Source organism: Triplophysa dalaica, chromosome 3 (assembly GCF_015846415.1).
Source record: "Triplophysa dalaica isolate WHDGS20190420 chromosome 3, ASM1584641v1, whole genome shotgun sequence".
In the NCBI taxonomy this organism is placed as follows: domain Eukaryota; kingdom Metazoa; phylum Chordata; class Actinopteri; order Cypriniformes; family Nemacheilidae; genus Triplophysa; species Triplophysa dalaica.
Window position 1 is genome coordinate 10,564,957 of NC_079544.1, and position 15,735 is coordinate 10,580,691.

The window sequence follows — 15,735 nt, forward strand, 5'->3', positions numbered from 1 at the left end:
TCCATTCCAGGGATTACACATACTTGTAAGCAAATGTGTGTATAAATGCAAATGTAAATCCCAAATGTTGGAGTCTGCTAAACTACACATGAGATTAAAGCTGTGATGATTGATTCATTTGTTGTTTTATGAAATTCATCACCACTAGAGGTCACTGCACCAATGCTGTTGTCATCCTAAGTACTGAAAGGCTGTTTTTTTCTGCACAATCCAGATGTAAGAACCAATATCTAAAATGAAACTCGCATGCTTTCAGTTTTTAAAAACAGACATGCATCTGCAAGTCGAGGGAAAAGTAATTTTAAAGCAGACATAAAAAATAAATAAGGAAATAATCAACTTTCTTACTCTATTTGTAAGCAATAATTTAATTTAAAGCAAAGCCTAATTTGTGCGAAATCAAGTATGTGGAACATTTGAGGTGCGACGGGACTTTTATCGTGAAACACATCCAGTTCTCCACGTTCTCCTCTTCACAGTACATTGCTGTCGGTGTCGGCGTCAGTGTGAGTTCCGGTATCTCAGGAATTTGGGCTCATCGTCTCCTAACCCCCCTCAGTACTGAAATCTAGTTTTCCCGCAACTTTAAGGTATGTTTAATCCATTTACACAAGTATGTTTTGTTGCCTCAGACCACAAGTGTTTACTCTACGCGGGACGTTTGGTTTTCTCAAGATGATCGTTTCCCTTGTAGCGGTAACGTTAATGAATTAGCTCAGTTAACAGAGGCGTGTCGTTTCAGTGCACCCGCGATGAAGAAAAAACGACACTGTTCTTACTTTAGTTAAGATTTCAACAACAAACACAATATGCACGAAACCACTTTTCATTATAAATAAATGTGTTTTGGGGAATTATGGCAGATAATGTTGGGACTAGCAGGGGTTCATAATAAACAGATTCAGTTATACAAATGAAAGGATATGTTATAGCCTGCATATTAAAGAAAAAGACTAGACTAGTTTTAATCCCTATCTAATAAATTTAACAATGAGTAAACATTGTATTTATTTTATTGTCTCTGTTCTTCTGTTCTTATGACTGTGCTGAGACTATCTCATCATGTCATGTCTCAAGCTTTCGTCTTACATATTGTTTGTGTCTCAATCTCTATTGACATTTTTGGTCCTCATGCAAAAATCATCTATGATGCTTACTAGGATTTGAAACATAAACATTTCAATTCTTCTCCTAAAGTCATTTCTATGGTTATACTTTGCTCAAATGTCCTTTATAGAAATATTAGTAAGTCACAAGTAACACCACAGAATTCAGTCTGACTTGTATTTAAGTTTTGCTTTACAAGATTTTTGCACTTATGCTTTTGTTGTACTTGTGCTGTCCCAATTGCTTCCATTACCTACCCTACTTGTAAGTCGCTTTGGATAAAAGCGTCTGCTAAATGACTAAATGTAAATGTAAAACAGGAAATCTAGACTAGGTTTTAGTGTTCCTGTTTAAAGTCATACATTTGAGTTTGTGGTAAAACTGAAGCAGACAGACAGAAACTGACTTCCTTTTCCTGTGTAACGTTAGCTCTGAAACCTTTCACTTTGTCTACAACCTTTCTGTGCGTGTAAGTTCAGCCCGAGCTGCAATGCCGGCCAATGTTTAGACGAATATAATACTTAAAGATGCTCAAGTATGTAATGTGGTTAAGTGATGACTATAAATAAACCTAATTTATAAAATCTCATCATTTTGCAGGTTTTGTTTGAGCTCAAAATGTCTCAGGCGGATAAACTGAAGGTAAGGAAATGAGAGCATGTGGGTGGAAGTTTAGTTGTGTTCAATGCATTCCCAATGCGGCAGTGTACAGAGAAAGATTTTTTTATATATCTCTGTGTCCATCTTGTCCAAATCGTGTTTTGAAGGAAATGGAAAAAACACTTTACTTTTTAAATGGTTAAATATTGTGTGGTTGATTAGATATTTGCAAAACCCAGTGACGACAGGTTGACTTACAATGATGATTTATTACAAAAGATAAAAGTCACAAAATATGGAGATACGAGGTTTCAGAAAGACAGCATATGGTTAAAAAAATCTTATTGAGATATTACTCTTCCCAAATTTTCAGCAGGGACAGTTTACAAACCCAGAGACGCCTGGGTATGTGGGATTTGCGAATTTGCCAAACCAGGTGCACCGGAAATCTGTGAAAAAGGGCTTTGAGTTCACGCTTATGGTGGTGGGTAAGTAGCGTTGACATTATATTTTATACAAAACAAGCTCTTCTTCTAAAATGTCTTTCAGCAATGGAAATCTTTTCATTATATTGACCAAAGGACAGTGTGATGTTTTGTTACATACTATCCTATATCTGTTTTATTAGCAATACAGTATCATGTGATATTTATAGAAGAACTTGCTTAAGACTGGAGTGTTATTTTACAACATTTTAGTTGTAGGAAACTCTCCATTTGGTGTTTGAGTGGAAGTGGCTGTGGGAACGGGAATCTTTGGCAGCATCAGATTGGTTGAGACTCTTCTCTCAGCCGTGTGTGTGTGTGTGTGTGTGTGTGTGTGTGTGTACAGCTGTTGACACACAAATGAGATCTGCTGGACTGGAGAATTGAGTGGGGGAGGGTGACTGCTCGGCACGACCCATTGTAAACTCATCCCATCGCCTTAAAATAAATCACAGTAATGCAGAACTAAAGCCACAAATACTTTTACTGGCTGCTCAGTTTCAGCTCTGCACAGGATGTTGGAAACCGCTTAGATGGGAGAATAATGACATTTATATAATAGAAAACGGTTTAGTCCACTCGAAAAGATACAACAGAACAATAAATGCATGTGTCTGTCTTGACTATTCAGTTTGTCCTCATTTGTCTTGTGTTTTTCTTTCAGGTGAGTCTGGATTAGGGAAGTCCACGCTGATCAACAGTTTGTTCCTCACTGATCTCTATCCCGAGAGAGTCATTCCTGGTGCTGCAGGTGAGAGTTTGAATATGAACTGTATTTAATGAGACGGTCTGAAGTCTGATATTTATGATGTTGCTGTGCACAGAAGGGCTTTGGGCCGGTAACTTGCATCATCAGAATCGTCTCTGACTGGTTACGTATGGTTTTGTCATTCAGAGAAGATTGAGCGTACGGTGCAGATCGAAGCCTCAACAGTGGAGATTGAAGAGCGTGGAGTGAAGCTTCGCCTCACTGTGGTTGACACACCTGGATATGGAGATGCCATTAATAGTGAAGACTGGTAAGCTTTGTTTTTGATATCCATTAAAAATAATAAATGAGGCTGAGTTATGTTTGACCATATGCAACCTGTGGACTCTGGCATTTTGTCACTGTTGTTTATTTGTTTACTTATTTAATTAAAGCGGCAGTCCTTAACTTTGGCCTCTTTGTCGCCATCTAAGTTTGAAACATAAAAATGTCAGTTATGTTAGTTGTTTTTGGCACTGCTGCTCTGCGCGAATGAATCCGAGCTCTGTGCTAAGCTCATACTGTAACATGCGACCGCGTCTACACCAGATACAATGCAAAACGTTTAAAAGCACCAGTAATATAGAATCAATTGTAGCTTTGATAGTGCGTCATGCCTGATGTAGACAATAACTCTAAATAACATGGAAAATACCATCTACCTTACATCCTACAAGTAATATATCTGAAACATGTCGTCTGAACACAAACAATATCTTGCGCTTTTGTTCTGACTGCATGAAGTCTACAAGTGTTTAAAAAATTAATCACGATATTGACGTCTCACCTGTTGCAAATGCAATTCTTTCAGATGTCAGAGCCCACTCGCAATATCCCTGTTGATATTAGCTTTTGCTTTAGCACGAAGCTATCACTTAAGTTCTCCGGAGCACAAGGTTACTAGTTATTAACAAAAGATGATTCACTGGATGTAATCAGCATCAGAACTTAATAAATGAAGATGTTTACATGACATTTCCCAGATGATTGCCTTCAAACACAGATATCTAGATGATGATTTAAATTCCAAGCGACTGTTGTAAGAATGAACAACACTGCATGGGGCGACCAGACAGCGCAAATTATAAATCACTATTATAAGCTTATATGTGAATCTGGGTAATATAAGACAATCTTTATGAACATTGTTCTGTCTATGTATTTACTCAACGATTGATTTTTGATTATATATACCTCAAAATTATTGCAGATTGCCACTTTAAATTTACAGTAGGAGAACTAGTTTGGAGGATTTCCCAGAAGAAAATAAAATACATTTTGTGTAGGAGGAATGGATAATAGAGAGTGCAGGGAGGAATGGAGGAAGTTTTATTTTTACTTTGGCAACGCTGCTCTGTTAGTTGCATTGGAGAGACAGGAAACATGTGTGACCTCTTCCTGTCGACTCTATGACCTGCTTCAGAAGGAAAACGTTGAATTACTTTAGTCTGAAAAAGGAAATGTGTGCTCTCACATTTATACGTTTATATAACTAAATCTTTTAATTCTGTCATTTAAACACAAAACCTCACAAACACGTGAGTTCACAGCATTTTAAGCATTTTAATGGTGGGCCTGGTGTGTTTTGTATATTTTATCTTCACAACCTGAACATGTTTTATGTGTTTTTTTTAGTAGTGTATTTAGTTACATTTAAACTCCTATGTGGTAAAACGTACTTTATGTATAATGTATGTACTGTATATAAGTGTCATATACTGTATGTATTTTAAGTTAATGGCCCAAAGTTAATTTCTGATCTGTGTTTGGTTATAATATAACAATTTATGTTATATTTATTATATATTAACTGCGGAGGTGACCCATAAATTAAGTATGTATAATGTTTATTTGTGTTGTTACTGCTTTAACAGTCTATACTGTTATTGTTATTCCTCCACTGCTTTTCCTTGTAAACAAATGACCATTCATTGAAAACATAAGACAATTTGAAAAAAAAACCCTGAAAATTATTTATTAAAATATGAAGCGGTACATTTTTTTATTTAATAGGAGTCACAAGAGCCTAAACATAACATTTGAAGTGACTTTGAGTTAAACACATCACAGAGCTACTGACGTTTTTATTTACTTTTTTAGTTGTTTATAAATCACTGAACTCATAAAGATCTTTCTGTCGGTGTTTAAAAGAGAATGTTTGTGTTTTCTTGGACAGTTTCAACACCATTATCTCATACATCGATGACCAGTTTGAGCGCTACCTTCACGATGAGAGCGGACTCAACCGCAGACACATTGTTGACAACCGCGTACACTGCTGCTTCTATTTCATTTCTCCGTTGGGTCACGGGTGAGTTCTCCCCCCCGGCTCACCTGCAAATCATTCGATGGATCGATGATCTTACATTTTTGGTTGTATAATTAGGTAAATTTACAAAAATCTGTGTTTTAAAGATTTAAATATAACAACTAATTTACAGGATGAAGCCTCTAGATGTCCAGTTCATGAAGGCCATTCACAATAAAGTGAATGTCGTTCCTGTTATTGCCAAAGCAGACACACTGACCCTCAGGGAGAGAGATAGACTCAAGCGCAGGGTAATGCATTTCGATTTCTTTCCAAATACAGATCCCCATTGGTTCATTATATTTGGCTTGATTTTTGTCTGTGGTCATTGTTGCAGATTTTGGATGAAATCGATGAGCATGGCATTAAGATCTATCATCTACCTGATGCAGAGTCAGATGAGGATGAAGATTTCAAAGAGCAAACCAAAATTCTTAAGGTCGGCATGGTGTAGTTTTGCCATTTTCACAGTAAAATAAAACGATTAAACAATTATTTGGTTAACTAAAGGAGCCATAAAACTGTATATAATATTAATATTACTTATAATATAAGTAATATTATTTGCATTACTGTGTACAGGCCAGTATACCATTTGCTGTGGTGGGATCCAACCAGCAGATTGAAGCTAAAGGGAAGAAGGTGAGAGGACGCTTGTACCCGTGGGGTGTAGTGGAGGTGGAAAACCCTGAACACAACGACTTCCTTAAACTGCGCACCATGCTGATGTGAGTTTTTTTGTGTATTGGTAGTATTTTCTGTTGTACTTGGGTTATAGCCTTTCATAGAAGTATCAACTTTATATCGCTTTGGATAAAAGTGTCTAACAAATGCATAAATATATAAATGTATCATGGACTCTCTGTGCAGTACCCACATGCAGGACCTGCAGGAGGTGACTCAGGATCTTCACTATGAGAACTTCCGCTCAGAGCGCCTCAAACGGGGCGGCAGGTTGTCCTCCCATGGTTACATTCTGCCTCTGTCGCCTGCGTACGTACTGCTCTGCTTGTCTTTCTCCACCTCCTCCCCAGCCTCTTTGAAAAAGCAGTTTTTGAGGATGTAGCTGCGTATTATTTGAATATCCAAAAACAAGCAAGCCTTTCCTGGTATTTGAACGAAGCAGTACACCAAATAGGGAGCTAGATTGAAAAAGCACATTTATTTAGAGACACTTCTCAATTTTGCTAAATACACACAGAAACGGCAATAACGAGTGAAAAGAGAAGTATTGTGTTGACCCATCAAGAAATAGTTTGAGCTAATTCAGTCGATATATACTGCCTGTGGTAAATCTCACATACTCTATTTTTAAGCAACAGTTTTACTGTATGATACATTTGTGTTTATTCCACAGCCTTTAATATCTGAGTGTCATAGATCTGCAGGTGTGAGTCAGATCTATGTGTTTTAGAGGATAGGAGGGGGAGGTACTGCTGGGAGCTCAGTCACAGCTCCACCTATCCTACACACTGACTGTTTCTACACTTCTCAAACACAAACGTTCGTCCTCTTGACTTTCTGCTATGCTCAGCGCACGCTTGCACTAATTACTTGGGTTTGTCGTCTTGACTAAACTCTGCATCACGAATCCTTTAATGCCAACGTGTTACTAATCCACAAAATCATTTCTCAAAGACTCCATGAAATCGCATGATGAGCAGAAAGTTTAGGCTATTGCACATGCCTAATTTTTACAGCCAGTAGATTTTAGTTACGTGCTTAAAAGCCTGTATCGTCCTTGCTGGTCTGTTGCTGTTGGTATTAGGGGAAAGGGAGTTTTGGAGTACAATAGCTTTTAAATAACCTCCAAGCTAATCCATTTTGTTTTCATGGGGTCTTTCAATGAAAGTCTTTAAATTTGCCATCGAACAACGATACAAGCAGGTGGGCAATGTGTATAATCAATTGTTTCTGAAACTTAACTACAAAGTAACTTTATGTGTGGTGCTTTTTACACCGCGCCCCCCTTCTCTGTGAAGCAACAACACGGAGCCAGAAGAAATGGACAAGGATGTAATCCTGCAGGAGAAGGAGGCTGAGGTACACTCTCTCACTCAGTGTTTACTCCGTAAACTAGTTTTATTATTAAAATGCATGAGTGTCGATGCATGAGCGTGTGTGTTTTGTGTCTCTCAGCTGAGGCGGATGCAGCAGATGATTGCCAAGATGCAGGCACAGATGCTGAAGCACGGAGATGGTGAGGGAGACAGTCCACACATGTGAGAAACACGGTAAGAGCTCATTCAAACCTGTTTACTTGCTATTAACATCCGTCTCCTGTGACCTCATGAGATCAGATTTCGTAGAGGAGAGGGTTTTCGATTTCACGACTAAATACTTCACTTTTGTCAATTAACCTGATACAGCACACATTGCTCCTAATCGTATTTAAACTAATAGCATTCCAGTAACTGGTCTAGCATAATATTTACATTGTATATTTTGTGTTGTTAAAGATGCAATTAGAGAGCTTGTTTTGTGTCTGTTATCTTTTAGATGCTGACCTGTCATTCGAGCTTGAGCCAGTCAGGCACATCGCCAAAACTTGCTAAATTTGGAGAAAGTGAGGAGACTAGCTCATCCTGCTTGTCATTTTCTAAGTTTCTGTCACTCTTATGTGTTTGTAAGCAGTATTAAGTTCTTTGTTATTTACTCGGATCTAAAAGTCATTTATTTTCTTCCACTCACCTTATTATGCCAGTAACCAAAATGTAGAATCAGTTATAAAGTCTGTGGACCCCACAGTGCAATTAATGTGTTGTATTCTGTTACAAAAGCCAAATGCTGCGAAATGCTCCTTATATAAAGCACCTTTTGTCTATCAGGACCATTCAAGACCACTGAAAGTACTTACTGCCCCATATTATACCATCCACAGTAGCTTAAAATCACCATCGAATCGAATCATCATCGAATTCAAGCAGCTTTTGAATTTGAGTGTTTTTTTTATTATTCATTTTACATCAATAAGAAGTGTTGCCAGAGAGATTGCTGCCCTCCAGTTCAGGAGTTTTTGAAAGTACTTCTCTCATTCCTGCATGAAGAAGTCTTTGTGTCATGTGCCATTCTGCTGAATGGTCTCCAAACAAATGCAAAAACAGGTATACTGTGATCCATTGTACAATCCCTGTGCTGTTTTATGAAGGAGAAGGAGCGATTCTCTGATTTGAGTGACTTATGTAGCTCTGTGGAACTCATTTAATATCAGACGTGCAATGTGAAATTGGGATAGGAAAAGGATATATATTGACATTGAAATATGCTGTTGTGCTTTTTGACCTTCATGCATGCATGCCAAGTTTTTCCTGGTTGTTTATTTTTTACGCATTTTTGTGACTGAATTAGTTTCTTCTGTATCATAAATACTTATATAAATAAATCTGTTACCCGACAGCAATGTCACCTTCAGTGAGCTAAACATTTTACCATAGTTGCTCTTGAAAACCTGGTTGTCAACATTCCTGTTATAATATTTCACTTGAGAACTTTCTAATAAACCACTTTTGTTTATCTTATTGTAATAAATGTTATATTCAAAACAGTTTATTTTGTTCATTTCGGTTTCCCTTTGTCAATGTTTATCCATTTGAATCTATTTAAATGTATAAATGGTGGTAGGTTGAACCACCGTACAGTAGTGATATAGCTAATAAAATAGTGATTTGATTTTACCTTTTCCTCTTATTGTCAAAATGGTGGCTTTTGTTTGCGGATCTTTATGACCACTAGAGGCCGCACGTTATCACACGAACTGGGTAAACACCCTAAAGAAGACTAAACCTCGAACATGCCTAAAAAACTCACGTCCTGATAATATGAAAGGTATTGTGACAGTGTGAAATGTCGGTGTAGGGGTCTTGACCTATTGACTGTACAAACATGGATTAACAAGCTTGAGCTCATTAGCTCCTTCCTGTCTGAGAACACTGACTCAACAGATTCAGTGCTCAGTGTAAATACATCTGATAAGTCTATTCATGAACGATGTGGCCCCTTAAATGTAAACATTATATAAATATCAAAAACTTTATGATATATTTATTATAACATTTACTGCAGTGTGCTACATCAAAACTGGATCTAAGGTTACATTTTTGTCATTTTCTTATCCTTAAAACAGCAGTTAACACAAAAATGCAACTTCTGTATTTAGTCAATCTCAAATCTGTATATATTATTTCTTCTGATGAACACAAAATATATATTATTTGAAGAATGTAGGAAAGCAAACAGTTCTGGGGCAATTTGACTCCCATTGTCATTTTACCTTCTATTGTAGTCCATGGTGGCCAAGAACTCTTTGGTTACAAGCATTCTTCCAAATATCTTTCACTGTGTTCATCAGAATAAAGAACTTCATACATATTAGTACCAACTCGGGTGTGAAAACAGAATTATAATTTTGTATAAACTATCCCTTTAAGGCTTTCTAAACCACTATAGCTGTCTGTTGAATGTGAATCTATTTGTTTGCAACCTGATTAATTATTTAAAGTAACTTTTGTCATTTGCAGAAGAAAGTCATACAGGTCTACAGCAATAAGTGTGATGTTTAGATGATAACATTGTATATCACTCTTTGTCAACTATACTTTTTTAGAGTAGTACATCTTGCAGTACAGGTTAGCGATGACTGTGCACGATTTTGTTATATATAAAGACGTCCCTGATCACTTGTGGACAACATCTTTAGAGATGTTTATCTTATAGCAATATAAATATTCATAAACTATCTAAAGAAACGTAAACATGCATACCATTAAACCACACAACACAATGTTTCCATATACACTTTATAATAGTATTTTTGATCTAACAGGTAAACACAGTTCGCTCAATGACATGGCTTTTCTCTTAAATACTTTCCATTCTATAAAGAAAATTGTAAAAATATTTAATCATAACTAATTAAAAGATCTCTGGGAGGGGGCGTTTGAGAGTGGTTGTGGGGAGGACATTTGTGTTGTGGTCCTGATGGGGCTCCAGTGGTTTAAGGGAGGGGGAAAGGGGCATCAGCAGCAGGGGCGAGGCTTCACCGTGACGATGTTGTGGTGTTGCCATTAAGAGCAAACCTGACACAAGAATAGACTCACTGTTGTCAAGTGTATTACAAAATTGCATTATTCATATTCAAACAAACTGTTTAGTTCATGTTTATTACAATCATGAGCCACACTAATACAAAAAGTACTATTGTACTACTGGTTTGGAATATAATATGGTTATCATTTAGTCCCACCGTTTACCATCTGGTATCATCACAGTACTTCATAAACGTCTGCTCACCTGCACACTCTCTCCATCATGTGTGTGACCAGAAGGTCAGAGATACCAGGGCACGATTCCTCTGCCAGGTTAAAAGCATTCTCCAGCTCCTCTATGGCACCGATTCCACCTCCACAAGCCTTCCTCTTCTCCTTCAACTTAAGACAAAACAGACGCTCACTTAACTCCATAACATACAGAGATATTGCAGCTCATTACTCTTTACTGCTGACTTATCTGCTCTAGCCATGATAAGAAGCATAAAGCTGACATCAGGACTGCTGTGTTACTTTGACAACGTCGGCCCATGTGTTCGAATACACATTTGAGGTGAGAGTTACATTCACACTGTCAGTTTTCAGGATGACAACCGCAATTACAGGAGTCTGGAAATGTTCTTTTCACACAGTGACTTGCAGTCGAAAGTGTAATTGCTTTCCTGTAGCTCACTGCTGGGTTGAGGGTTCGATCCCAGGGGATTGCAAATACCTATGTAAAATGTATAGGATAAAGCAATGCAAGTCGCTTTGGATAAAAGCGTCTGCCAAATGCCTAAATGTAAATGTACTGTCTGTGTGAACAAGCAGCCGAACCTCATACTCTATCTGCATGTGATGCCTCTACCTATGGTGACGAATGTAAATATCAAAAGATAAATCCTGCTTTGTCAACACAAAATATTATTTTTGAAATGATTTTGTCCCAAATGTACTAACAGCTTGCAGGATGTTCATGGGGAATTGATCAATATATTAATATCAATAATAGTAATAAATTAATAAAAATAAAATACATCTAATTTTAAGGCTGAAATATGAATCTCTGAGACATTATGCTTAAGTGAATGGTATTTTTTTAACATTTTATCAGTTGTGTGGGATTCTCAATAATAATAAATTGAATTTTATTAATTTAAGAAAACAAAATTATAGAACTAATATATTAGATTACTTACCAAAACTCAAAGAAATGCAAATATTTTGTTTCTTAACACTTTAAATACTAAAGATTTGTGAAAAAATGTTAAGCATGTCAAGGAAATTAATTAATATTATGAAAAATCACGGTCACACCACATGACATTTTTTAAGGGATTAAATCTAATATTTCGATAAAAATCACTATAACTGCAATAGATATTATTTGTATTTTTTAATTAACCTTATATGTCATTGACACAAGAATCCTGAAAACTTACGGGTGAGATTGGTTTTGAAATGCAGTTTTCACTCCTGTAAATAACCAAACTGCGTGTGTGAACCCAATCGTATTAAGGACTCAAATACAGTTTCTGTTTGAATGTGGCCAGGGATTGGCTGTTACCTCTCTGAAGATTGGAGAGACCATCGCTGACAGACATTGTGACTTCGGCTGCCTCTGTACAGTCTCGGCTGCCTGGAACACAAATGTCAACACAAAATGACACTGCAAAGTTCCCCGAAACGACAGGAAATAAACCAAACCTACAACATTTTATAACCCAAAAGTGAATTTTGATGAAAAGGAATTAAGCAAACATACAAATTGTGTCATTATTTACTCACACTCATCTTGTTGTTCACGCTAAATCCTTATAATAATAGGTCTGCTAGAACATTACAGCAAGTAGAAATGAAATCAGTTACCTGTTAACTTCTAGTCTGTGTTTGGTTATCGTCTGGCTAGCGGCTAGTAATATAACAATTTATTATTTTTATATATATATGAATTAATATTAACATTTTATTGGATATTCATTGTAATAAGTGAAATTAAAACCACTCAACAGTTATTGATTCTTTGCTGAGGTCTACCAGAAGTTAGGTTTGGGCCACATAACGTTTGCATGTTGTTACGACTGAAACCGTCTATAAGGACCATTCCTTTAGTCCCTGACCTCGGTGTTTGTGTAGCCCTTCTGGAGCTTGTTCATGGAGCTGGGCCGGACTGTAGGGAACGTCCACACAGGACACTGGTCTCGATCATCACTATCTCCATCCCTATTGGGTCAAATGGGAGAAACATGCTGTATTCTAAAGCTTTAAATAACCAGTATCAATTCACCAGTCAGTCAATTAATAGCCCAGGGCTCAAAGTGATGAGAAGACAGAAATGAATAATATATCACGATGGCAGTTAGAGTCCAAGAGTTATGGATTATATGTACATGATGATGGATGGATGACATACATGTCAGAATCATCCGAGCTGGACTCGTCACCGTGGCCTTCAGATTTCCAACGGCGGTATCGGTCAATAAGCTCTGTCAGATAGGACGTCTTCTTGGTGTAGCGCGTGATGAATTTGTGCTTCAGTAACTCCTTGGCAGTGGGCCGCTGCACATAACCACAAGAGTGAGGTCACGGTCAATATGATCAAAGCTTTTACTTACCTGTCAAAAGACGTCTAAATGTATTTGTGCAGGAGTAATCATCAATACACTTTTGAAGAAGAAAATACAAGACTCTACTCACAAAGCGAGGGTCTTTATTGAGGCAGGCCTCGACAAACTCTTTGAAGGGTTTGCTATAGGAGCCCTCCAGTGTGGGGGGAGGATTCTTGGGTATAAGAAATAACACTCGCATCGGGTGCAGGTCAGAGTTCGGGGGCTCCCCTTTTGCCAGTTCGATCGCTGTAATTCCCAAGGACCAAATGTCTGCCTGCAGCAAAATTGTAACAAAACATTGTTTATTTTCATATCAGTATTTTGTCCTACTTTCCAGTAAATATCTAAGAAATTTACGAAGCAGTGCACCACTTTAAAAGCTAAAAGCTCCATTTTAACACCCCTGCCTTCCTGCCAGAGTGCTGAACGTGTGTTTTCACAGCTCTGCGGGCACAATTGCCCATTAATATTCTGACAGTGCATAGATCTCTTCAATGACCGGATCGTTCCCTTGCATTTAAAAAAAAATTGCTTGCTTTATTTTAGCAGAATTTCCACACCTTAAAGTCATAGGCAGACTGTTTGATGACCTCGGGGGCCATCCAGAATGGAGTTCCCACAAACGTATTTCTCTTGATCTGTGTGTCTGTGAGCTGCCCTGCCACTCCGAAATCTGCCAGCTTCACATCCCCCTGCTCGGACAGAAGCACGTTGGCAGCTACCGAAAGACACAAGCATGAATCATGATCCCAGTGCTCGTATGATTAAAAATGATTAAACCTGAACACTTTCCAAGCTGAGTGGGCAGGCGCGTATGTTATCACACCTTTGATATCGCGGTGAATCTTCCTCTCTGAATGTAAGTATTCCAGTCCCTTCAGAATCTCTCTCAGTATAGTGGCAATGTACGTCTCCTCGAGGGGCCCTGGTTTCAGCTGAAAAGTGTGAAAGAATGTAATCGTTCACTATAATTAAATATGACATGATTCCTACAAATAAATAGCCATCCTTGTTTTACTCACTAAATCTAAAGCAGAGCCGCCTCCTAAATACTCCATGATAATCCACAGTTTAGTTCCCTATAAAAAGACAAAAAAGCTTAGTTCCTTACAGACAATGACAAAAATAACATTCACACTATTTCTAAGCACCACATGACATTTTGCATTTAGTCATATTTCTTGTTAAAAACGTTAGTCTGAAGAGTGAAAGAAAGCATTATGGATTTAGTATTCATTCAGTATATTGTCAAAAATGCAGCATCCATAATAATTATATAAAGAATTAGACTAGAAAATGAAGAACATTTCGGAGACTAGTTTCCAGAATGATGTCATGTCTATAACCCATAATCTAGTAAGTAAAAATAAGTTCGAGTTTGCACTTGTTTAAACAAATACGTTGTGAAAATGCTGCATCGGTGTGATTATTATTATACAATGTCTGTACACACAACACAAGAGTTCACCTTTAGATATGAACCATAATACTTGGTGACATATGGACTGTCACACTGGCTGAGAACTGTGATTTCCTGCTGAATGTCTTCGATCTCATCTTCTGCCTCCTCCAGGTCAATGATCTTGATGGCGACCACCTCTTTGGTGCGATTGTTGATGCCCTTGTAGACCTCGCCAAAAGAACCCTTCCCAATGCGTTCCTGCTTTGTGAAATACTCCTCTGGATCCAGGCGTGAATTCTGATGGAGTGAAAGACAGTACAGTTATAATGTACGAGAGATCCTATTAAAGTGTAGCTATTAACATACATTCTCCCAAAGAATAAAAACCAAATTCAGCGGGAAGCCCTTCAATGTTCTATAGGATAACATTTGAACTAGTAAACAACGTAAAATAAAACAACAGACGTGACATGAAATACAGTAAGAAAGGAAGTTGCAAGATAATGAAATCTTGGATTTACATTCAAAATAGACAACCAAGGTGTCTGGGTTTGTGGTGATCGTTTACTACAAATAAAGGATGACATTTAACAGCAGTGTCTTTTAAATAACAATGATATGAATACTAATGGATCCAGAATGAATAAACTCGGCTGGGTTGCGGAATTACCTGATTCTGCATGTCGCGGAGGTGCGCCATCCTGACAGCTGCTCGGTGTGGCTGAGAGCAGATGTAACCCTTTCTGCAAAAGGTGGGGTCCTGGAGAACTCTTGAACGTTTTGCTTCTCCGATCCCCTGCTTAGCCGGCTAGCTTTTACATACAAAAACACCTTTACATGTCCTGCTTGTCTGCCGTTTTCTCGGCCTCCTATCCCCGGATGGCGGACCCCGCAGCCTGGCGAGAATGCAATCTAGGTGTCGTGTGCCTCCATGTATAAAACCACCGGTGTATGAGCAAATCTGTTTCCGCGTGTAAATATTGTATATTGATCACCGCACGTTCAGGAGACTCTTCATTTATTGCTTGCGGGAGAACAAAATAATAGGTGCAATCGCGCATGCGCAGCTTGTGAGTCAAGCAATGGGGAACTGTGGAAGTTGTAGTTTCGCTAGGTTTTGGTCGTTTGTAGTGAGTTAGTAACGCTAAAATGTTCCCCATGTTCTGTTCGGATATAACCTCGTCTAAGAGAGCCCAAAACTGCACATGTAAAACATGCAAATAGAAATATTGGTTCACTAAAAAATAAAGGTGTGCAAGTAAAAGCAAGACATAAAATTATTCTCACTTTGAAACCCATGTGCCATGTTTTTAGAAATGTCACTAATATTTATTTGATATGAATATGAAAAAATAACATTTTTTCAGCACACGTTTTATTTTAATTCATATTAAAGTATCAGATACAAAAATAATATGAAAACTGATTTCCATTCAGAAGTTTACAGGACAG

General features: G+C 37.7%; 2 protein-coding genes across 3 annotated transcripts; one reads left to right on the forward strand and one right to left on the reverse strand.

Moving 5' to 3' along the window:
• Positions 1-448: 448 nt before the first annotated feature.
• septin2 (septin 2) lies at positions 449-8,792 on the forward strand. 2 transcript variants are annotated; one of them, XM_056743635.1, is made up of 13 exons: positions 449-590; positions 1,708-1,749; positions 2,081-2,195; positions 2,857-2,943; positions 3,088-3,211; positions 5,117-5,251; positions 5,382-5,499; positions 5,586-5,687; positions 5,831-5,976; positions 6,119-6,241; positions 7,231-7,291; positions 7,388-7,482; positions 7,748-8,792. In XM_056743635.1, the coding sequence occupies exons 2-12, from the start codon at positions 1,726-1,728 to the stop codon at positions 7,472-7,474; spliced, it is 1,122 nt and encodes a 373-aa protein (XP_056599613.1). In that variant the 5' UTR covers positions 449-590; positions 1,708-1,725; the 3' UTR covers positions 7,475-7,482; positions 7,748-8,792. The 2 variants fall into 2 exon arrangements, with proteins under 2 accessions (XP_056599613.1, XP_056599614.1); XM_056743636.1 differs by lacking the exon at positions 449-590 and having other exon boundaries at positions 6,119-6,202.
• A 1,238-nt stretch (positions 8,793-10,030) lies between these two features.
• On the reverse strand, positions 10,031-15,336 carry stk25b (serine/threonine kinase 25b). Its single transcript, XM_056744491.1, has 11 exons — positions 14,954-15,336; positions 14,350-14,580; positions 13,904-13,960; positions 13,708-13,816; positions 13,442-13,599; positions 12,970-13,155; positions 12,686-12,831; positions 12,393-12,495; positions 11,840-11,911; positions 10,538-10,674; positions 10,031-10,323 (listed from the first exon to the last, which is right to left on the reverse strand). The coding sequence occupies exons 1-11, from the start codon at positions 14,981-14,983 to the stop codon at positions 10,284-10,286; spliced, it is 1,269 nt and encodes a 422-aa protein (XP_056600469.1). The 5' UTR covers positions 14,984-15,336; the 3' UTR covers positions 10,031-10,283.
• Between the last annotated feature and the right edge of the window lie 399 nt (positions 15,337-15,735).

Bases quoted from the DNA above. Each gene is read 5' to 3' on its own strand.
- septin2 (XM_056743635.1), top strand. From the start codon at position 1,726: ATGTCTCAGGCGGATAAACTGAAG. The intron at 2,944-3,087 runs GTGAGAGTTTGA...TTTGTCATTCAG, and splicing joins AGTCATTCCTGGTGCTGCAG to AGAAGATTGAGCGTACGGTG. The intron at 7,292-7,387 runs GTACACTCTCTC...TGTGTCTCTCAG, and splicing joins TGCAGGAGAAGGAGGCTGAG to CTGAGGCGGATGCAGCAGAT.
- stk25b (XM_056744491.1), bottom strand. From the start codon at position 14,983: ATGGCGCACCTCCGCGACATGCAGAATCAG. The intron at 13,156-13,441 runs GTGTGGAAATTC...ATTTTGCTGCAG, and splicing joins AGTCTGCCTATGACTTTAAG to GCAGACATTTGGTCCTTGGG. The intron at 12,496-12,685 runs GTATGTCATCCA...TTGACCCAATAG, and splicing joins AGCTCGGATGATTCTGACAT to GGATGGAGATAGTGATGATC.